At 44.7% G+C, this 23,884-nt stretch overlaps 1 protein-coding gene across 3 annotated transcripts in view; it reads left to right on the top strand.

Annotated features, from left to right (window-relative positions):
- The window catches only part of NEMP1 (nuclear envelope integral membrane protein 1), a 62,496-nt gene that overhangs the window by 32,665 nt on the left and 5,947 nt on the right, over positions 1-23,884 (top strand). For all 3 annotated transcript variants that reach the window (XM_073613836.1, XM_073613837.1, XM_073613835.1), the window contains exon 8: positions 957-1,130. In XM_073613836.1, the coding sequence (XP_073469937.1) occupies positions 957-1,130 (174 nt within the window). The remainder of the gene's footprint in view (positions 1-956; positions 1,131-23,884) is intronic.

Here is a 23,884-nt window from a genome sequence, read left to right on the forward strand (position 1 = left end):
ATCCAGTCAGTAAATCTGTGTGTGTGTGTGTGTGTGTGTTGTGGGTTTTTTTTTTTTTTTTTTAAAGGAGCAAACTCTCCAGCAGAATGTATGTTACAGAGATGAAGAAAACCATTTAACACTGACAGAAGTGCTTATAATCAGATTTTATTTAAAACCTTTATCCCTGAATAAAAAAAAAAAAAAAAAAAGTTTGCTGTAACAGCTTATAAAATGTGAGCTGGAGTTTGGCTTCAATTTGTTAATGTATTTAAATCTGCTAGAGTCCCTTTAACACTCTTCTACCCCCAGACTGACAATGCTGTTGTGCAAAGGTGTTCCCATGCTCCTTCAGAGTGGGGGCACAGGAGGTGTGTTATTGGCCAGAGGGGGAAAAGCCTACAAAAGAAAACGAATGCATCCACCACATCTATTGATTGGTAAGCTGAAATATATTACATGTTTGGTTTGGAGATTTAACTCTTTAAAAAATATGAATGGTGACAATATTTTGTACAAAGCAGTGTTACAGACAGACAATTTGCATTGCATACATCCTGTATTACCTGGAATAATGTCTGTAAATCTTGTAACTGAGTGAAGGCAAGAGCATAGTTTGCCCCTGGAAACCGCTTATTTCTGAGATACTTCCTGTTTAGGGAACATTCATTACTCTAGCTCGCATACATAATTTAGGTGACTGGTCTGATACCTTCTTCAGTTCTTTGCAAGCAATACATCAGTACTGCTATGTATAGGAGTACCTGCAGCAAAGTCTGCCAGTATGTCTTCTCTCTGCCTAACATAATTTGTCAGATAAATATGAGCCTGCAGGTGGCGCTTCATTACATTTTATATATTTTATTGCTAACTGTTAAATGTGTAGAACACGGTGGTTATCGCTTTTTTTTACATGGTATAATACGTTTGAAAAATTGTGCAATTTGCAGAAATAAAGTTTGCTTTTGACATTCCAGAAAGGTGTCTAAATTCAGAGCGAAACCCAGCCCACCACGCTTGCTGACAGAGGAAGAATACCGGAAGCAAGGAGAGCTAGAGACAAGGAAAGCATTAGAAGAGTTACGGAATTACTGCACTAGTCCAGATTCTCAATCATGGAGGATCGTGTCACGCATCCAATCACCAAAGAGGTAATTTATGCTCTTTGGTGCCACTTCTCAATTTGTGAATGTTTCATGTGGTTCAGTTGAAAGTGCCACCTAGTGTTTTCACGAGAGCTGTAAATACCAGGAAAAATATACCATAAATTTAACAAAGTAAACAGGACACCTTTGCTACCTTGTTAGGTCAGTGTACTGCTTAGCAGACAAAGGGCAATGGGATCTTTTCAGCGTTAGTCATGAAACTTGGTGATATTAACCACTTCAGCCCCGGACCATTTGGCTGCCTAAAGACCAGAGGACTTTTTCCAATTTGGCACTGCGTCGCTTTAACTGCTAATTGCGCGGTCATGCAATGCTGTACCCAAACGAAATTTGCGTCCTTTTCTTCCCACAAATAGAGCTTTATTTTGATGGTATTTGATCACCTCTGCGATTTTTATTTTTTGCGCTATAAACGGAAAAAGACTGAAAATTTTGAAAAAAAATGATATTTTCTACTTTTTGTTATAAAAAAAAAAATCCAATAAACTCAATTTTAGTCATACATTTAGGCCAAAATGTATTCGGCCACATGTCTTTGGTAAAAAAAAATGTCAATAAGCGTATATTTATTGGTTTGTGCAAAAGTTATAGCGTCTACAAGCTAGGGTACATTTTCTGGAATTTACACAGCTTTTAGTTTATGACTACCTATGTCATTTCTTGAGGTGCTAAAATGGCAGGGCAGTACAAAACCCCCCCAAAAGACCACATTTTGGAAATTAGAAACCCCAAGGAAATTGCTGAGAGGCATGTTGAGCCCATTGAATATAAATTTTTTTTTTTTTTTTTTTTTTTGTCCCAAGTGATTGAATAATGAGAAAAAAAAAAAATTACATAAAGTTGTCACTAAATGACATATTGCTCACACAGGCCATGGGCATATGTGTAATTGCACCCACCAAAATACATTCAGCTGCTTCTCCTGAGTACAGGGATACCACATGTGTGGGACTTTTTGGGAGCCTAGCCGCGTACGGGACCCCGAAAACCAATCACTGCCTTCAGGATTTCTAAGGGCGTAAATTTTTGATTTCACTCCTCACTACCTATCACAGTTTTGAAGGCCATAAAATGCCCAGATGGCACAAAACCCCCCCAAATTACCCCATTTTGGAAAGTAGACACCCCAAGCTATTTGCTGAGAGGCATGTTGAGTCCATGGAATATTTTATATTGTGACATAAGTTGCGGGAAAGAGACAATTTTTTTTTTTTTTTTTTTTTTGCACAAAGTTGTCACTAAATGATATATTGCTCACACAGGCCATGGGCATATGTGGAATTGCACCCCAAAATGCATTTATCTGCTTCTCCTGAGTATGGGGATACCACATGTGTGGGACTTTTTGGGAGCCTAGCCGCGTACGGGGCCCCGTAAACCAATCACCGCCTTCAGGATTTCTAAGGGTGTAAATTTTTGATTTCACTCTTCACTGCCTATCACAGTTTCGGAGGCCATGGAATGCCCAGGTGGCACAAACCCCCCCCCCCAAATGACCCCATTTTGGAAAGTAGACACCCCAAGCTATTTGCTGAGAGGCATGGTGAGTATTTTGCAGCTCTCATTTGTTTTTGAAAATGAAGAAAGACAAGAAAAAACTTTTTTTTTTTTTTTTTTTTTTTTTTCAATTTTCAAAACTTTGACAAACTTGACAAAAAGTGAGGTCTGCAAAATACTCACTATACCTCTCAGCAAATAGCTTGGGGTTTCTACTTTCCAAAATGGGGTCATTTGGGGGGGTTTTGTGCCACCTGGGCATTCCATGGCCTCCGAAACTGTGGTAGGCAGTGAAGAGTGAAATCAAAAATGTACGCCCTTAGAAAGCCTGAAGGCAGTGCTTGGTTTTCGGGGTCCCGTATGCGGCTAGGCTCCCAAAAAAGTCTCACACATGTGGTAACCCCGTACTCAGGAGAAGCAACAGAATGTATTTTGGGGTGTAATTTCACATATTCCCATGGCATGTTTGAGCAGTATATCATTTAGTGACAACTTTGTGCAAAAAAAAAAAATTTGTCTCTTTCCCGCAACTTGTGTCACAATATAAAATATTCCATGGACTCGACATGCCTCTCAGCAAATAGCTTGGGGTGTCTACTTTCCAAAATGGGGTCATTTGGGGGGGGTTTGAACTGTCCTGGCATTTTATGCACAACATTTAGAAGCTTATGTCACACATCACCCACTCTTCTAACCACTTGAAGACAAAGCCCTTTCTGACAATTTTTGTTTACATGAGAAAATTTTTTTTTTTTTTTGCAAGAAAATTACTTTGAACCCCCAAACATATATTTTTTTTAAAGCAAATGCCCTACAGATTAAAATGGTGGGTGTTTCATTTTTTTTTTTTTTCACACAGTATTTGTGCAGCGATTTTTCAAACGCTTTTTCTTGGGGAAAAAACACACTTTTTTAAATTTTAATGCACTAAAACACACTATATTGCTCAAATGTTTGATGAAATAAAAAATATGATCTTTGGCCGAGTACATGGATACCAAACATGACATGCTTTACAATTGCGCACAAGCGTGCAGTGGCAACAAAATAAATACTTTTAAAAAAAAAAAAAAAAAAACTTAATTTAGGGAATGCAGATTTTACATAAAATTCAACAATACAATATGACAGTCACCTATTCAGTTTTTTTCACACACGAAAAATAAGAGAAAATAAATACATTTTTAAAAGCCTTTACAGGTTACCACTTTAGATTTACAGAGGAGGTCTACTGCTAAAATTACTGCCCTCGATCTGACCTTCGCGGTGATACCTCACATGCATGGTGCAATTGCTGTTTACATTTGACGACAGACCGACGCTTGCGTTCGCCTTAGCGCGAGAGCAGGGGGCGACAGGGGTTTTTTTTTTTTGTTTTTTTTTCTTTTATTATTTTTTTGCTTTTTTATCTTATTTTTAAACTGTTCCTTTCATTTTTTTTTTTTTTTTTTTTTTTTTTTGTTTAATCATTTTTATTGTTATCTCAGGGAATGTAAATATCCCCTATGATAGCAATAGGTAGTGACAGGTACTTTTTTTTTTTTTTTTTTTTTTTTTTTTTGAAAAAATTGGGGTCTATTAGACCCTAGATCTCTCCTCTGCCCTCAAAGCATCTGACCACACCAAGATCGGTGTGATAAAATGCTTTCCCAATTTCCCAATGGCGTTGTTTACATCCGGTGAAATCTAAGTCATGAAATGCTCGTAGCTTCCGGTTTCTTAGGCCATAGAGATGTTTGGAGCCACTCTGGTCTCTGATCAGCTCTATGGTCAGCTGGCTGAATCACCGGCTGCATTCTCAGGTTCCCTGTTGAGACAGGAGAGCCAGAGAAAAACACGGAAGACGGTTGGGGGGGGGGGGGGGGCGGCATTCCCTCCCACTGCTTGTAAAAGCAGTCTAGAGGCTAATTAGCCGCTAGGATTGCTTTTACATGAAAGCCGACCGCTGGCTGAAAAGAATGATACCTAAACCTGCAGGCATCATTCTGGTATAACCACTCAAAGTCGTGAATGGCGTGCCTGAAGACAAAAAAATGGTTAACAATAAAACACAGTAAACGGTAAAGTATAAAAAATTGCATACCTGAAAAGTAAACATGATAAAACATAACAATAAAACATTGCAGAATAGAATACAGTAAAAAAGAGCAGAACAATAGAGGTAGAATAGAGAGAGAGAGAGGACAATAAAACGACAACTATTTTTATTTTTTTATTTTATATATTATTTTTTTTTTTTTTTTTTTTTTTTTTTACACTTTTTTTTTTTGTAACTAACTTTTATAACTGTAACCGGTTCCAGGTTCGGATCTCTCAAAATGCGATGGCATCTTGGGAGACCCTGTGAAAGTGTGCCTAGTCTGTGCAGTGCTGTACCCTACGCTAATACTCAACTAGTGAATGGTAGCGTTCAAAACATTCACCAATGCAAAAACCAGGATTGTCAGGACAGGAGGGAGGTGTCACGCCTATATCCGCGCTTGCTGCAGACACAACCTCTTTTTTTGGGGGGGTTCGCTGGGTAAGGGTACTCGGGAGGGCATAAAGAAAATGCCTCTCGTGCAGCCGACTGCATTTGGTTGGGGATGTGAATGGGGGAAGTACGGGAGCTGCAGAAGTGGTGGGTTCCCAATTAGGATTGGCGAATGCAGCAGGAAGGGCATGATGGGCACGACGGGCCTGTTTGTCTTCTTCTTGGTGGCAGCGGGACACTACTTGTGCTTGCCACCTCACCAGTTTGAACTGCACTTATGGGACTCGCCACGTCACCAAGTGTTACTGCAGTGCTGGTTTGACTACGACCGGGGTGTACTAGGCCGCTGGTGCTTGCCAGTTCACCAAAATGCTACCAAAAAAACTGTTGGCGATCGCAGGGATCAGGCCTGACTCTGCGAACGCTGCAGTTATGCGTTTTAGTGTTTTGTAAGTGACAGTGATCGATCGATACTGCACTTCCGTGGGCTGGGCTGAGGGGCAAAACGCAGGTGCTAGCAGGTATCTGGGCTGATCCCGCTAATACTGCGTTTTTGGGAACCCTAAACTGCTGGGGACGCTAGTATAGATCTGATCAGATATTGATCCGTTCAGATACTATACCACTAAGGGAGGCATATGCTGCGTGCGTGGGTGTTAGCGGTACTGGCGCTAATCTGACGCTGCCTGGGGCGACGCATATCATCGCCGGGCGATCAGGGGGCTAAACCTTTATTCGGTAATAAACGGCGGGTGCCCTGACTCTATAAAAAATAAACGAACTAACCAGCGTCACCCGTAACGGTTATACGGTGATCAGTGGTGAAAGGGTTAACTAGGGGGCAATCAAGGGGTTAAAACATTTATTAGGTAGTATATGGGGGTCCCTGACGCTATAAAACGCTGACGGAGAACCTAAATATTTACCTCCCTAACTACCGTCACCAGTGACACTAATACAGCGATCAGAAAAATGATCGCTTAGCGACATTGGCGACGGGGGGTGATCAAGGGGTTAAAACTTTATTGGGGGGGGGGGGGGGGTTAGGGGGGTACCCTAGACCTAAAGGAGGCTAACAAAACCTGCCCTACCACACTAACTGTCACAAACTGACACCAATGCATGTTCTACTGTGTGTAGTGTGTTTTACACTCACATTGCAGTCTTCTCTCCTCGGCGCTGGAACAGAAAATACCGAGCCGAGGAGAGATAACATCATTTCCTTTGCTGCTGTTTAGCATACAGCAGCAGAGGAATGATTCTATTGGCCAGCGGCGATCGCGAGGGGGGGGCCATGAATGGATGGCCTCCGATCGCCGCTGGATAAAAGCCGACCGCCTCGGGCACTGGGGGGGGTCCGATCGGATCCCCCGCCCGCGAGAAGCAGATCACGTATATGCCTGCCCGTGCCACTTTGCCGACGTACATTGGCGTGAGGCGGTCGCCAAGTGGTTAAAGGTTAAATTTATATAAAAAAAAAAAAAATCTTATACTTGCCTGCTCTGTGTAATGGTTTTGCACAGAACAGCCCCATCCTCCTCTTCTCGGGTCTGCTGCTGGCGCCCTTGGCTTCTCTGAGTGCCCCCAAAGCAAGCAACTTGCTATGGGGCACTCGTGCGTGCTCCCTTCCAAGACCCGCTCTGTGTGTCCATTGCACAGAACCGGGTTTGGCCCCATCCCTCGCTCTCCCCTCATTGGCAATTGATAGCAGTGGAAGCCATTGGCTCCAGCTGCTGTGCCTAAGCCAATGAGGAGGCAGAGAACTGAGAGAGCAGCCGCACATTGCTGGATCGGGTAAGTATCCGGGGGGGCTGCATACTGAAGGTTTTTTACCTTCATGTTTGGAATTCATGAAGTTAAAAAAAAACAGCCTTTTATAAACACTTTTAAATTATTTAGCCAAAAATAAAATATTTTATACTGTAGAACATAAATTTAATCTCGGGTCCAATTTATTTATTTATTTTTTTTCTTTGTCCCTGTTGGGAGGTCAGCACAAATGCTGCATGTAGTCAGCAAGATTCCTGTTTGCGTTCAACCTGGTGCATTACTTGCCTATCCAGCCATTCTTTAAAAAAGCAAGGGGGTGAGCAGGACTACATTAAAATATTTGAAATATGTATTTTAAATGCTTTTTATTGCTGCCCCATTGGAATGATTTCTGCTCACTACAGAAAGTTTTTATTAAAGATGCTAACCTTTCTTTTTCCTATCCTAAAATAAAAATTGTGCCTGTAGTAGAAATTTGAGTGAGGGTAGGTATGCTCATTAAAGCTGATCAAAGCCAGGTACTCGGCATTAGCCATTTAGGTGTCTAAGAAGGGGAGATTTTGGAAGCTCACCTAAAGTCCACCACTTCCAGTTCAACACAGTGTTGGTAAACTGAATGGAATTTATAACCACTTCAGCCCTGGAAGGTTCAGTTGTAGTGTTTCCTCCAGCCATAGTGGAAGCGTTCCAGGGGACCAGGGGTGTGCTGCACTCTCTACAGGTGGAGGTGGGTTAGAGCATACCTGCTTTGTGTTGGATAATTCGGTAAACAGCCAGCCCAATACCCTCCGATGGGTGGGGGGGTATTCCGGTGCCTTCCATTTCTCCAGCCCGGCAAGGTCACAAGGGCCATTTATTTTAAAACCTGGAAATTCTTCAATTTCTGGTGTGTTTTAAAAAATTACTCTCCACAGGAGAATGTTTGTTTCTGTTCTGGAAGTTCTCCAGGACGGAATAGAGAAGGGTTTGGCAGCAAGCACCTTGAAAGTTCAGGTAGCTGAACTATCAGTTTTTCTAGAGAGGTTATCTGTAGACCCTTCGATCGTTAGTTTTTTCAAGGCACTAGCTAGAGCTAGACTGGTTCCATTTAAGTGTTTTCCCAAGTGGGCTTGATCAGTTGTTTTTACAGGGTCTGACTAGAAGACCTTTTGAACCACCAGAAGAAGCCATAATTAAATTGTGGTCCTTTAAAGCTAACACTGCTGATAGCATGATTATTAGAAGTATGTGGCGCTAACTAAAGTGCATAAATAATATAGACAAATATCACAAATAATATAGCTGAAACATGTAACTAGTAGCAATTCTTCAATGTGACAACAAAAAACTAACAAAATAATAATGATATATAGATCCAATAGTGCAAAAATACAATAAATAAATCCAATAAAACTCTTAAAGTGCATAAAAGTGAAAAAAATCTCATAAACTGAAAAAATTGCATAAAGTGAAAAAGACGCTACATAAATAAAAGTGCATAATCCAACAAGTGCAACATGGTTCCAGTGTAAACGGAACAAATCTTCATATAACAGTTCATGCAAAAAACAAAAGTGCATGTGCAAAAAATGATCGGTTTCAGATTCCTCCAATCATCAGCAATCCGTGGTGCGCCACACGATTCCCCCAGCCTCTCACCTCTATTAAAGACCCCTATGGGTCAAATCAAGCCTGCAGTCTGGAAGCAGATGAGAACCAGCAATCGATCGATCTCCGATCGTCACAGCACTGGCGGATCTCTGATGGAAGGTTTCAAACTTGGCAAGTTGACACGATATGCCCCCGGCTGAGTGCTGGATCTCATCCCATTGATCCTGCTCATAGTCCCCCTGGAAGGATGAGATGCCTGGACTTCCAGTTTGTGATCACTGTGATAGAGAGCACAAGACAGCGCTGTTAGCAAGGCTCATCCTCCGAGCAGGGACTATGGTCCTTGGAACACCACCACCCTATCTTTTAAGGCTCTGTCTTCTCATCTGCAGAAAGGAGTATCAGTATCAGCAAAGCAAACTGGAAGTCCAGGCGTGTCATCCTTCCAGGGGGACTATGAGCAGAATAGGGAATAGGAGTCTCTCTTCCCTCAGGAGTATTGATGGTATAGTGTTGGAGATTGGGAATCTCCTGCTAGAGTTTTGCCTTCCTCAAAAGTAAGGCCATCCCAGTAAAACCAGGTTTTCCTGTTTGTTCTGGGAGGCGAGGCCTAGGTCTTCCATGCACCTGATCGCCTCCAATATGCGTAGCTAAAGATAAAATTCGGAAGGGAATAAGGGCCTTTACATTTGAAAGAACTGCAGGATTTGGCTGCGTTTAAGAGATGGCAAGGTATGGATGCGTTTTTGTGGCAATTGAGCAGTGGCGAGGTAAATAGAATGCTGGGCAATTGGGTTTAATAAAGCCTGTGAATCTTTGAGATATCATACTGACCTTGGTCCAGAATGGTCTCGATAGTGGGCATGACCAGTATATGTGTAAGGCCTAGCCCTTCTCTCTGTTGCATATCCAGCATGTGTTTGTGGAATCTGTAAGTTTATGGAGTAACGCGGGTGTTCTGTGCCATCTGGAATGTATCTTGAAATTTTGTTTCTTGTTTCCGTGTACAGACAGGTTTTTAGGGAAAAGTGGAGGATTCGGTTTCTGCTGTGGGGTGGAAGATATGTTTGGGCTTTGTTCCCATTTAGTCAGGAAAGGAAGTTGATTGTCCTCTGGTGGTAGAGACATGAGAGTGTGTGATGGAATGGGGCTGTCTAAGGTGACCTCTTTTGTTACAGAGTACTTCAAAATTATTGAGATGTCTCCAAAAGTCCCAAGTGGCCGGTAGAGTAAGAAGATGTCATAATTGCAAGGTGCTCCAGAGATCAAAACCAAAAGGATCTGTGGCAGATGTGACCGTGTAAAGAGGGTCAACTGTATGCAGTCAGAAAATGGGAGGCCTGAAAGAGGTCACCAAGTGGTCCAGGGCATGTACCTGGAGAGATTGCAGGATGCCTATGACAGGATAAAGAGGCGAATGAGTTGAGGAAAGTTTGTATTTTAAAAAGGCTTGTGTGCAATAATTGATAGTGGCCCCAATTATCGGGAGGGTTTTCAACTGGTGAGATACAGTATCTCACAAAAGTGAGTACACCCCTCACATTTTTGTAATATTTTATTCTATCTTTTCACGTGACAACACTGAAGAAATTACACTTTGATACAATGTAAAGTAGTGAGTGTACAGCTTGTGTAACAGTGTAAATTTGCTGTCCCCTCAAAATAACAGAACACACAGCCATTATTGTCTAAACCGCTGACAACAAAAGTGAGTACACCCCTAAGTGAAAATATCCAAATTGGGTCCAAAGTTTTAATATTTTGTGTGGCCACTTTCATTTTCCAGCACTGCCTTAACCGTCTTGGGTTATGGAGTTCACCAGAGCTTCACAGGTTGCCACTGGAGTCCTCTTCCACTCCTCTATGACGACATCACGGAGCTGGTGGATGTTAGAGACCTTGTGCTCCTCCACCTTCCATTTGAGGATGCCCCACAGATGCTCAATAGGGTTTGGGTCTGGAGACATGCTTGGCCAGTCTATCACCTTTACCCTCAGATTCTTTAGCAAGGCAGTGGTTGTCTTGGAGGTGTGTTTAGGGTCGTTATGTTGGAATACTGCCCTGCGGCCCAGTCTCTGAAGGGAGGGGATCATGTTCTGCTTCAGTATGTCACAGTATATGTTGGCATTCACGGTCCCCTCAATGATCTGTAGCTCCCCAGTGACGGCAGCACTCATGCAGCCCCAGACCATGACACTCCCACTACCATGCTTGACTGTAGGCAAGACACTTGTCTTTGTACTCCTCACCTGGTTGCAGCTATACATGCTTGAACCCTGTTTTTCTTCTGTTTGCGTGCTTTCTTGTGCATCATCTTTAGAAGAGGCTTCCTTCTGGGATGACAGCCATGCAGACCAATTTAATGCAGTGTGCAGCGTATGATCTGAGCACTGACAGGCTGACCCCCCACCCCTTCAACCTCTGCAGCAATGCTGGCAGCACTCATGTCTATTTCCCAAAGACAACTTCTAGATATAATGCTGAGCACATGCACTCAACTACCTTGGTCGACCATGGCGAGGCTTGTTCTGAGTGGAACCTGTCCTGTTAAACTGCTGTATGGTCTTTGCCACTATGCTGCAGCTCAGTTTCAGGGTCTTGGCAATCTTCTTATAGCCTAGGCCATCTTTATGTAGAGCAACAATTCTTTTTTTCAGATCCTCAGAGTTCTTTGCCATGAGGTGCCATGTTGAACTTCCAGTGACCAGTAAGAGAGAGAGTGATAACACTAAATTTAACACACCTGCTCCCTGTTCACACCTGAGACCTTGTAACACTAACAAGTCACATGACAGCGGGGAGATAAAATGGCTAATTGGGCCCAATTTGGTCATTTTCACTTAGGGGTGTTCCAGGGGAGGACCGATAACTCACGGGGCCCCCGATCAATAGGAGAATATGGGGCCCCCAGGCAATCAGATTATGGGGCCACACAGTATACACACACACAGTATACACAGACAGATGTAAAAAAAAACACAGGATTTATACATACTGTCCCTGGTTTTACTGAGGCTGGCAACCCTGATGGGGCCCCCTAGTGGCCCAGGGCCCTCGGGCAGTGCCCGAGTCGCTCAATGGTCAGTCCGCCCCTGGGGTGTACTCACTTGCCAGCGGTTTAGACATGAATGGCTGTGTGTTATTTTGAGGGGACAGCACATTTACACTGTTATACAAGCTGTACACTCACTACTTTACATTGTAGCAAAGTGTGATTTCTTTCTCAAACATCACGGGACACAGAGCCACAGTAATTACTGATGGGTTATATAGGTATCACTGGTGATTGGACACTGGCACACCCTATCAGGAAGTTCAACCCCCTATATAATCCCTCCCCCTTGCAGGGATACCTCAGTTTTTATGCCAGTGTCTTAGGTGATGGACGTGTAAAGATGTCCTGTGCTGAGCTCCAAAGGGAATATCCTAAGATCCTATACTGGGGCAAGCCAGGCGAACCGGATCCATTCAAAGTGTCTTTTCATGGCCGAATTGAATGGTACCCGGGCCTCATGTCCGAAGAAACGAGGTTTTACCCGTAATGCTTCTCTTTTTAGAGAGCTGGACCCCGCAGATCAGAAAATGGCTTTAAACTTCCTAATTTCTGGTGAGGTGCTTTACGGTCCCAGAACTGTTGGATCCCCCTATTCGTAGGGGGCCCCAGTCTCTGACGGTTTTTTCAAACGGAGCCCACCGTGAGAGGTGAAGATTGGGTCTGTGTAAACAGCACCCTGCGGCTGGATAAGGTAAGAGGAGATTCCACAGAATTTTTGAGTTCTAGTGGCTTTTCTCCTTTAAGGTAAATGCATGCTATGCCTATTGTGACCACCGGGGGCTGCCAAGAGCACAAACCTGCACATGCTGACTGTCTGTCTCAGGTGTTTGCATCGCTGATTATGTCCCAGCGTCTCAAGCAGGCTGCAAACAGGTAAGATGGAAAGGGGGATTTCTCATGTTTGAATGTCCCCCCCCCCAGGCTAGAGAGGGGCCACAGGGGTCTAGAAAGTGGTTATACCACCCGGGCTCTGCGGGCTAATGGCCACCATCTCTGAAGATAGCCGTTTAGGCAGATCTTGTTACCAGCCTCTCTCCCTCCCCCCCCCCCCCCCCCCCAATTGTTTTTTTCAAAACTCGAGGGGGGGGGGGGGCGGTAGAGGAGGGGGCAGGACGTCAGCACAGGTGCTTAGACTCCCACTCAGGCCAGCTGCAGGCTATTAAAGGCACTCTGTACAGGTGCACACAGCCTTCTGAGAGACACAGAGCTGACGGTCGCATGTAAGGTGGGACACAGGCATTCTCCTAGGCAGCATTTACTGAAGTAACACCAGACTGAGCATTGGGTAGCAAGGCTTTTAGCCAGACTACATCGCTCAGCGGGCAGTGTTCATTTGTATACCTCACACCTTGTTGCTTTGCACTATGGGTAGAAGAGGTTCAAGTACCCCAGGAACCAGAGACACTAGGGGATCTCGTTCAGGTTCTGAGGGCCCCCTGTCGGCAGCATCCTCCCCCCCTAAAGATGGGCCAGGGAGAGCCATCAGGGTCAGGGGCTACACCTGCTTCTGGCACTTCAGCCCCTGTATATATTACACAAGAGGTTTTTTCCTCAACCATTAATGGTCTAGAGGAAAGATTAATGGCCGTGATTACGTCTTCACTCAGTGGAAGAAAACACACTAGGCTTTCCTCTGTTCCCCAAGACCCTCAGACAGAGGAGCTCTGGGATAAAGGAGATGAATCCCTTTCAGAGGTTCAGGATGGGACGGATGATTCCTCTTCGGAGGAATCAGGTGGAGAGGGACCCTCTGCGACTTCCCAAGAGGAGAAAGTCTTAGTGCAGATCCTCACTGGATTGGTCCGCTCCACATTTAAGTTGCCCTTACCTGAAACTGCTAAAGAATCCTCTTCTGCTTTGGGGTCACTGAAACCTTTCCAAGCAGCACATGCTTTTCCTGTTCATACTTTACTTGAAAAGCTCATTTATTCTGAGTGGGATCACCCAGACAAACGTTTTTTTCCGCCGAGAAAGTTTTCAACACTTTATCCATTGGAAGAAAAGTTTATTAAAATGTGGGGAATACCGGCTATTGATGCCGCCATTTCCTCCGTAAATAATAGCCTGACTTGTCCTGTAGGCAATGCTCAGATGCTCAGGGATCCTGTAAATAAAAGGATGGAATCCCTATTGAAGGATGTTTTCTCCTTAGCAGGATCAGTGGCCCAACCTGCAGTAGCAGCGATTGGAGTCTGTCAATACTTAAGAGACCATGTTAAGCAGGTCATCAAAGTATTACCTGAACAGCAGGCCCAGGGGTTTGCTAACCTTCCAGCGGCCTTATGCTTTGTGGTTGACGCCATTAGAGATTCTATTGTGCAAACCTCCCGTCTTTCACTGGGGTTGGTGCATATACGTAGAATCCTATGGTTGAAAAATTGGTCAGCCAAAGCACCATGTAAGAAGCTACTGGCTGGGTTTCCATTTCGTGGTGCAAGATTGTTTGGAGAGGACTTGGATAACTATATCAAGAGAATCTCTTGTGGGAAAAGCACTCTAACCTGTCAAAAAGAAGAGTAAGCGTCCCTCTTTCAACCGGACTCTTTCCCCAGCGCCGGGGGCTTCAGCCTCCAGGCAGTCTCGACGGCCGCCTCCATCGGGGTCCAGAGACAAGAGTCAATCCCAGGGACAAAAGAAGTCCTGGGGAAAGAAGCCTACTAGGCAAAACACTAAGACCTCTGCATGAGGGGGCGCCCCCGCTCACTCGAGTGGGGGGAAGACTGCAACAGTTCTCAAAGCTCTGGCAGGAGGACTTCCAGGACAGATGGGTAATCTCCACGGTAACCTTAGGGTACAAGCTGGAGTTTCAGGAATTCCCCTCTTCTCGGTTCCTCAGATCAAATGTTCCCAGAGAAGAAGCAGTCGCTCCTTCTAGCGTTAGAGCGACTTTTGTCGCAGGAGGTCATTATGATAGTTCCCGCAAAGGACCAGGGATTGGGCTTCTATTCCAACATTTTTACGGTCCAAAAGCCAAATGGGGATGTCAGGCCCATTTTGGACTTAAGGGATCTGAACCGATTCCTAAGGATTCAATCCTTCCGCATGGAATCAATTCGAACAGTAGTTCCCACCCTGCGGGGAGGAGAATTTCTGGCATCAATAGACATCAGAGATGCATATCTGCATGTGCCCATTTTTCCTGCTCATCAGAAGTTTCTGCGCTTCGGGGTAGGAGGGCGCCATTTCCAGTTTGTGGCTCTGCCTTTCGGGATAGCCACTGCACCTCGAGTGTTCACAAAGATCTTGGCTCCTCCTCTGGCCAGATTAAGGGCTCAGGGTATAGCTGTCATAGCATACCTAGACGACCTGCTCTTGATAGACCGGTCGGTAGCCTCTTTGAATGGAAACTTGAGGACCACGGTCAGGTATCTAGAACACCTGGGTTGGATCCTCAACTTAGAAAAGTCTTTCCTAAAACCAGTAAGAAGACTGGAGTATTTAGGTCAGATTATAGTTACAAGTCAGGAGAAAATATTTCTACCCCAGGCAAAGATCACTGCTTTGAGAGAGCTGATTCTGACAGTAAGGACCAAGAAGGGTCCCTCAGTCTGCCTTTGTATGAGGCTACTAGGGAAGATGGTGTCTTCATTCGAAGCAGTTCCCTATGCTCAGTTTCACTCAAGAATGCTGCAACACAGTATTCTGTCGACCTGGAACAAGAAGGTTCAGGCATTAGACTTTCCAATGCACCTGTCGCATGCGGTGCGTCAGAGCCTCAATTGGTGGCTCATACCCAAAAACCTGCAGAAGGGGAAATCCTTTCTACCGGTTACCTGGACGGTGGTAACAACAGATGCCAGTCTGTCAGGTTGGGGAGCAGTTCTGGAACAGGCTGCGGTCCAAGGGGTATGGTCCAAGACAGAGAGGACCTTACCCATCAACATTCTGGAGATCCGGGCGATACATCTAGCTCTAAAGGCCTGGCCTATCAGGCTACAGGGTTGTCCGGTCAGGATCCAGTCCGACAATGCCACAGCAGTGGCTTATGTCAATCATCAGGGAGGCACCCGGAGCCGAGCTGCTCAAAAAGAGGTGAACCAGATCTTAGTCTGGGCAGAGATGCATGTGCCATGCATATCGGCAGTTTTCATCCCGGGAATAGAGAATTGGCAGGCGGACTATCTAAGTCGCCAGCAGTTACTTCCAGGGGAATGGTCTCTGCATCCCGACGTCTTTTGGGCCATATGCCAAAGATGGGGGGTTCCAGATGTAGATCTCTTTGCATCCCGATTCAACAAAAAGATAGACAGATTTGTGGCAAGGACAAAAGATCCTCTTGCATGCGGGACGGATGCGTTGGTGATTCTGTGGCATCGGTTCTCACTGATTTACGCATTCCCGCCTATTCTGCTATTACCACGACTCCTTCGCAGGATCAGGCAGGAAAGGAAGTCGGTACTTCTGGTGGCCCCCGCTTGGCCCAGAAGGACTTGGTATGCAGAAATAGTAAGGATGACAGTAGGTTCCCCCGTGGACACTACCGGAACGCCCAGACCTGTTATCTCAAGGTCCAGTGTTCCATCCTGCCTTACAAACGCTAAATTTGACGGTTTGGCTATTGAGACCCACGTTCTGAAGAGACATGGGCTCTCAGGTCCTGTCATATCTACCTTGATTAATGCAAGGAAGCCAGCTTCCAGAATGATTTATCATAGAGTCTGGAAAGCTTATATAACCTGGTGTGAATCCAGAGGTTGGCATCCCAGGAAATATGTCATAGGTAGAATTCTTGATTTTCTACAATTCGGATTAGAGATGAAGCTGGCCTTGAGTACCATCAAGGGCCAGGTCTCTGCTTTATCAGTATTATTTCAGCGGCCACTTGCTTTGCATTCTTTGGTCCGAAACTTTATGCAGGGGGTGATGCATCTTAATCCTCCGGTTAAAGCGCCCCTAAACCCCTGGGACTTGAATTTGGTCCTGGCTGTGTTACAGAAACAGCCTTTTGAACCAATAAGTCAGATTCCTTTTGGTCTTGTTGACAAGGAAATTAATTTTTCTGGTGGCCATCTCTTCTGCTAGAAGAGTATCAGAATTAGCAGCTCTTTCCTGTAAGGAGCCTTATTTGATTATACACAAGGATAGAGTGGTACTTTGCCCTCATCCTAGTTTTTTACCGAAGGTGGTTTCTGATTTTCATTTAAACCAAGACATTGTTCTACCTTCCTTTTTTCCAGATCCCTGTTCTCCGGAAGAGAGATCTCTACATTCGTTGGATGTAGTAAGAGCAGTTAAGGCCTATCTAGGGGCAACTGCTCAGATCCGCAAGACTGATGTTTTGTTTGTGCTGCCAGAGGGTCCCAATAGAGGACAGGCAGCGTCAAAAGCTACCATTTCTAAATGGATTCGACAGTTGATCATTCAAGCTTACGGTTTGAAACAGAAGATTCCTCCGTTTCAGATCAGGGCACATTCCACCAGGGCTATTGGTGCTTCTTGGGCAGTGCATCACCAGGCCTCTATGGCTCAAATCTGCAAGGCCGCAACCTGGTCTTCAGTTCATACATTCACCAGATTCTATCAGGTGGATGTGAGAAGGCATGAGGATATCGCCTTTGGGCGTAGTGTGCTGCAGGCAGCGGTACAGGGTCCTCAGGTCTGATTGCACCCTACTTGGTCGTGGTTCCCCCCCTCAGGTAGCATTGCTCTGGGACATCCCATCAGTAATTACTGAGGCTCTGTGTCCCATGATGTTCGAGAAAGAAAATAGGATTTTTTAAAACAGCTTACCTGTAAAATCCTTTTCTTTCGAAGGACATCACGGGACACAGAGGTCCCGCCCCTCTTCTAATACACTATATTGCTTGGCTACAAAACTGAGGTATCCCTGCAAGGGGGAGGGATTATATAGGGGGTTGAACTTCCTGATAGGGTGTGCCAGTGTCCAATCACCAGTGATACCTATATAACCCATCAGTAATTACTGTGGCTCTGTGTCCCGTGATGTCCTTCGAAAGAAAAGGATTTTACAGGTAAGCTGTTTTAAAAAATCCTATTTTCTTCAGTGTTGTCACATGGAAAAGCTAGAATAAAATGTTTACAAAAATGTGAGGGGTGTACTAATTTTTGTGAGATACTCTAAGTGAGTGGAGCACCGTGGCATGCTTGCACTATTTCCAACTCATTTCAAACTCAGTCTTTTAGCGCCTTGCCGACCACTGCACGCTGATATACGTCGGCACAATGGCAGCGGTGGGCAAATAGGCGTACCTGTACAATTGGCGGGGCTAGCGGGCGCGCGCATGCCCACCGCATACAGCGTGACCGTGCCCCACGGACTCTGTCTGCCGGTGTCCCAGCAATCGTGTCACAGAGCCGCAGAACGGGGAGATGCCTATGTAAACAAGGCATTTCCCCGTTCTGCCTAGTGATTGACAGGGATCTACTGCTCCCTGTTATTGGAAGCAGTGATCGCTGTCATGTCAGTGGTAGCCCACCCCCCCCCCCCCACAGTTAGAATTGCTCTCTAGGACACACTTAACTCCTTGATTGCCCCCTGGTGTTTAACCCCTTTCCTGCCAGTGTCATTTACACAGTAATCAGTGCATTTTTATAGCACTGATCGCTGTATAAATGACATTGGTCCCCAAATAGTATCAACAGTGTCCGCCAAAATGTCAGTCACGATAAAAAACGCAGATCACCGCCATTACTAATAAAAAATATGAATAATAAAAATGCTATAACTTTTGAGCAAACCAATATACGCTTATTGTGATTTTATTTATTGGAAAAAAAAAATGTAGAAAAATACATATCGGTCTAAACTGAGGGGAAAAAAAAAATTATATATATTTTTGGGGGATATTTATTATAAAAAATAAAAAATATATATATTTTTTTTTAAATTATAAATTGTATGTGTGTGTATATATAGATAATATTTTTTGTTTTGTTTGGGGGGGAGGAGAGCTATATACTTTGATCTTGTCAAGCCTGGATTGGGCAGTAATGGAGGATTCCTCAACATGGAGGTTATATAAAGAGCAATAGAAGGTCCCAAATTTAATTGTCTTTTGAGTGACCGACTGGTTTTAGAGCCCTGAGGTGATTCAAATTGGATCTTCAGTCTATTTTTAAACTTCCTTCTAATAGCATTTTCTCCCCCTCTTTGAATACCAATAGATTAAAAAAAAAAAAAATTTGCTACAAATGCCTTTTTTTTTTTTTTTTTTTTATTACATTTTGGGGGAGGGGAGCTAGAGAAGGACAGGCAGAGACAGGCAAAGGATGGACGGAGGCAATGTGTAGTGCGCAAGCGTGGACTCAGTTTACCATAGAGGTGTCGTGATTTTCCTGGAAAACTGAGGGCGTTGGCTTCAGCTGCCCTTAGTTAAAATGGCTGAAGTGACACATAAATGGTCAGCATATTTACAGCCTGCTTTTTAGACTGAACAATGGCAGATTTAGATCAATGAAGTGGATAAATCACATTAAGGTTTTTACATGCTGCATGTATTTTTTTTTTTTTTTCTACAATTTTTAAAGAACATAAGAGGAGATGTTGGTCCTTCAAGGAATTGACTAACAGCCCAATGCATTTTCATAAGAGTTTGTGGCAACAAGTGAGATCGGACTTTGTGAGAATAAAGAGCATTAGGGCTCACAAACACAAGTTCTGTTTCAATGGAAGAATCATGTTTGGATTTATGTTTCTCACCTTGTCTTTCAGGACAGCACCTGGAGAGAGCACAGCTCCACCCATTTTCCCAGGAAACACTGCAGTCAGTTTCTTTATAGACTTCAACCATGGCCTCAGGTGTAGTGTTTCCTCTGCCATGGTGGAATGTCTGCAGGGAACCAAGGGTGTGCTACACTCTCTCCAGGTGGGGATAGTATGGGGCATACCTGTGGTTTAGTCTGTTATACAGGCCAGCCCAGCATCCCCCCTTATGGGAGGGGGGTGCTCTCTTCTTCATAACCGCCGAAGGGTTCAGGCTGCTGGGGGTCCCCACTCTTTTCAGACCGGTGGCTGTGGGCTGGAAGGAGGGACGGCGAGCTCCACAGTGGTGGAGTTTTCAGCCTCCATGCTTCCCGGGTGGCGAGTGCCCTTTCCAGCCGGGGGCGGGACTTCCAGTGGTGCGCGCGGCTTCCGGTTCCGGCCGCTGGAACGCAGGGGGAGGAGGCAGCCTTAAACCGGTGTCATTTCCGGTCCTCGCGGTGCCGGAAGGACCGGGAAAATCAAATAAAACAGCTGCCGGACGTCACTAGGACCTCGGCAGCAATGGATCCAGAGGAACAAGCTGCGGTAGCAGGAGTTGCTAACACCAGTCAGACCCAGGTAAGCAGGGGCAGAGGTCCCTGTATATTTTCCTTTTAGGGGTCTTGTGTTTTCCCTCTCTTACTCCCCTGGGGGAAGGAAGGGAGCCTGCATCACTCTTCTTGGACCAAGCACTAAGGAGAAGTGTGGCGTTTTTAGCATGGTGACTCAATGGGGGTGTCACTAGAGTTGTAAAGCTGCGGTAACAAACACAGGGGCTAAAGGGTTAGCTCTATTTGGCAGCTGGTTATTTTTTCCCTAAGGGTTAAAGGGCTTTAACTGTTTATCTGGTTTTATCGCTTAGATATGTTTTTAATGGAATGGGCTTTTGGTATATTTCAGATAAAAGCCAAGGAAGAAACCAAGCATTCCTCCCCTCCTCCTAAGAGGAAATGCCCGTCTTGCAAAAATACACTTAGGTAGTCTTGGACCGAGGTGTTATGCAGGACCTGTATAGCAGATCTAGTTAAGGAGGAGACTTCATCGGCTATATCTGCTACTCAACCAGGAGAACTATTAGGCTCCTTCCGGAAAGAACTTCCGGACACGTTTGAGACGTTCCGTTCTTATCTGGACAAACACCCGGCTGCACAGCCTAATGGAGCCGGCTCACCATCCTGTTTTTGTCCAAGTATTTCTGCACCCAGCGGGGGCAGTGATTCAGAGGACAAAGAGGGACGTGCTTCCCCAGTTTCTGAAGAAGAGAGAGAGAGAGGCTTCTTCACGCTATAGATTATCTTTAGAAGAGGTGAATGATCTATTAAAGACTACCCATACTTTAAACATTAAAGAGGACAAAGCCCAGTTGTCTTTACACGATAAAATGTTCCAAGACATGGGAGAAGTGAAACATCGGGTATTTCCAGTACATAAATTTCTATCAAACTGTGAAAAGATTCTGGAAGGACCCAGAAAGGGACCATTTCTTTAAAACTCTCAAACAAATTTTGATGCAGCTTTTTGTCAAGGAACACATACCTGGTTTTTGAGGATATGGGCGTCCAAAAAGATGCCATAGATAAAAGGGCAGATTTCCTATTGAAAAGCCTGGGATTCAACCCTAGCCAATTTAAAACCAGCTATGGCGTCAACTGTGATGGCCAGGAACCTAGAGCATTGGCTTAAACAGTTGAAAACCCATATTGAAGCAGGAACTTCCCACAAAGGACCTGTTAGACACTCTGGCAGTACTACAGAAAGCGGTAGGGTACATGGCAGATGCCTCTGCTGAATCTATAAACATGTCTGCAAGATCCTCTGCCCTGGTAAACTCAGCTCTTAGAGCACTATGGGTTAAAACATGGTCAGGGGATACAGCCTCAAAGGGGAAGCTATGTGGGCTTCCCTTTGAGGGGAATTTAGGGTTTGGCCCTGATCTTGAAGCCGTACTGGATAGGATGGCAGATAAGTCGTCCCAGTAAAAAAAAAAATCACTCTGGGCAAGAAAAATTTTCGTAATTTTCGGCAAGCCCAGGACACAAAGGAGACGGGTTACAAAAGACCCTGGAGGTCCCAAAGAGGGAAGGGCAAATCAAGGGTATTATGCTGACCTCCTGGCCAAACCACAAAAAAAAATCAGTGACCGGCCTCCGACTGTGGGAGGAAGGCTGCAAGCTTTTTTTCCACAGTGGAAGACAACGACCAGTCCGTTTTTGTCCTCAAAACAATATCAGAGGGCTACAGACTGGAGTTCTCTCAGCCCCACCAAGTCTGTTTTGCATAACCCAGGCTCCCCGAGACTTAGAAAAATCTCTAGCAATGTCATCTCTCCTGCAAGAACTCATTCAACAAGAAGTGATCATAACTTCCCCCCGAAGAGGAAGGATGAGGGTGCTATTCGCATGTATTCCTAGTAAGGAAACCATCAGGGAAATTTCAATGAATTTTGAACCTGAAAATATTAAACAAATTCATCCGATACAAGAAGTTCAAGATGGACACAATTTTTTCAGTAAAGAGTCTTCTGACGCCAGGCTGTTTTTTGGCGTTCGTAGATCTGAGGGATGCGTACCTTCACGTGCCTATAGCACCAGCATCACAAATACCTATGGTTAGCGGTCAAGATGGGAGGGTCAATCTCACATCTACAGTTCAGAGCCCTTCCTTTCGGGCTGTCTTCCTAGCCGATGATATTAACAAAGGTTTTATAGCAGAAGCCTTAGCACTCCTCAGATTAAAGGAAATATCGATTGTACCATACCTAGATGACCTCCTGCTATTTGCCAAAACAAGGGATCTGTTGGAGAAGGATCTGAAAGAGACAAGACACTTGGAGAGTCTCGGCTGAATCATAAACGAAGAGAAATCGAACATGATCCCGTCTCAAACAAACAATAAGTTTTCTGGGGTATACCCTCAATTCTATACAGGAGAGAATTTTTCTCCCAGAAGAAAAAAAAATAGAGAAAATCCAAAATGCCGTAAAAAAAGACCCAAACAAATCTGCCGATCTCAATCAGGGCAGCTATGTCAGTACTGGGAATTAAGGGCCATTCTTCTAGGACTATGGGCCTTCAAGGATCAAGTCCGAGGTCTCCACATTCAGATGTCCGACAATGCCACAGCAGTGAAAGCAGAAAACCGCCTATATTCCGTCCTTGGTGCGAGGAGTCCAGCTGGTGTACTTAGACTGCATACAGCATAGCTAGGAAGATGTAGCAAGGACCCCAGACTTCCGTCTCACAGGCATGTAAATAAAGGGAAACTGGCCATAGTGTATTACTGACAGAATGGTTGAGTAGGAGAAAGTAGAAAACTTACATCTATAAATTAAAATACAGCGAAAGAGAAACCCTTGAGTAGATACAGCCAAACTCAGCGGTGAAGGTAAGAGACACCCCACACTCAGTGATCCACCACCATACAAATATTGCGCTTACCGCAAGGCAAGCCAAAACAGCATGTATCCCGTCCTGATGTAAAAAATCCAGCTGGTGTACTCAGACAGCATACAGCATGGCTAGGAGGATATAACAGGACCCCAAATCTCGTCTCACAGGCATGTGAATAAAAAGAAACTGGCCAGAGTGTAATACTCTTGCAACATCATCCCTTTAATGCAGGACACACATTAATTACACCAATTACACGTGTAATTAATGTGTGTGCTACGCATTGTGCTACGCCTTTCCCCCCTTTCCAGTTGATCCCGTTGGTACTCAAACTGCAAAGGCAGGCTGCAAGCGTGATCTTAGTGGCTCAATTTTGGCCCAAGAGGGCATGGTTTTTAACAGTACAGGAGATGGCAGTGGAACCCCACTGGTTTCTTCCATTACGAAGAGACTCAAGGGCCCCTTCAACATCCCAGTATCGAGCATTTCAGATTGACAGCCTGGTTACTGAGGAGCAAATCCTTAAAAGAAAGGGCTTGTCTAATAAACTAGCCTCAACCCTATTAAATAGCCGAAAAAAGGTCACTAGGGCAATTTACTTTAAAACATGGAAATGTTTCAATTCCTGGTGTGCGACTAAGGTTTTTTCGCCACAGGAAGTTATTTCTGTTCTAGAATTCCTCCATGAGGGAATGGAGAAAGGGGTTGGTGGCTAGTAATTTAAAGGTCCAAGTGGCCGTTCTATCGGTATTCCTGGAGAGAGTTATCTCAGGATCCACTTATTATTATAAGATTTTTTTTTTTTTTTTTTAAGGCATTGATTGGCTAGAGCTAGGCCAGTACCTTAAGTTTTTTTCTGAGTATTGGTAACCGTAAGCGCAAACACACAAGTCCATATATAACAGGAGATATAAAGGGCTGAGCAACTTGGTCCATAGGGGACAGGCTGGAAGTTCAAGGGTTAAGTGGTAACCGGTAATGTAATGGTTAAAGTAGGCTAGGCAGCTGCTGTTCTCAGAGAGCTGGCTCTGTGATGGATGAGAGAGGGGTAGAGAATAGAGATACTACACCTGAGTGTAGTATTAACAAATGTTTAATGACACCAGGTAAAAGGCTCATCTGTATAGGTATGTGGTCCTCGGCGTTCCCTCTGATCCTGTGGTGGTGATGCTGCAGGGATGCTGGGCTGCAGAAGGTGGATTACCAGCCGGGAGCTCCTTCTGTGGCCATCAGGAAGAGACTAGGGGCCGGCGTGGAGCGTGA

Source organism: Aquarana catesbeiana, linkage group LG02, assembly GCF_042186555.1.
Source record: "Aquarana catesbeiana isolate 2022-GZ linkage group LG02, ASM4218655v1, whole genome shotgun sequence".
Taxonomy (NCBI): domain Eukaryota; kingdom Metazoa; phylum Chordata; class Amphibia; order Anura; family Ranidae; genus Aquarana; species Aquarana catesbeiana.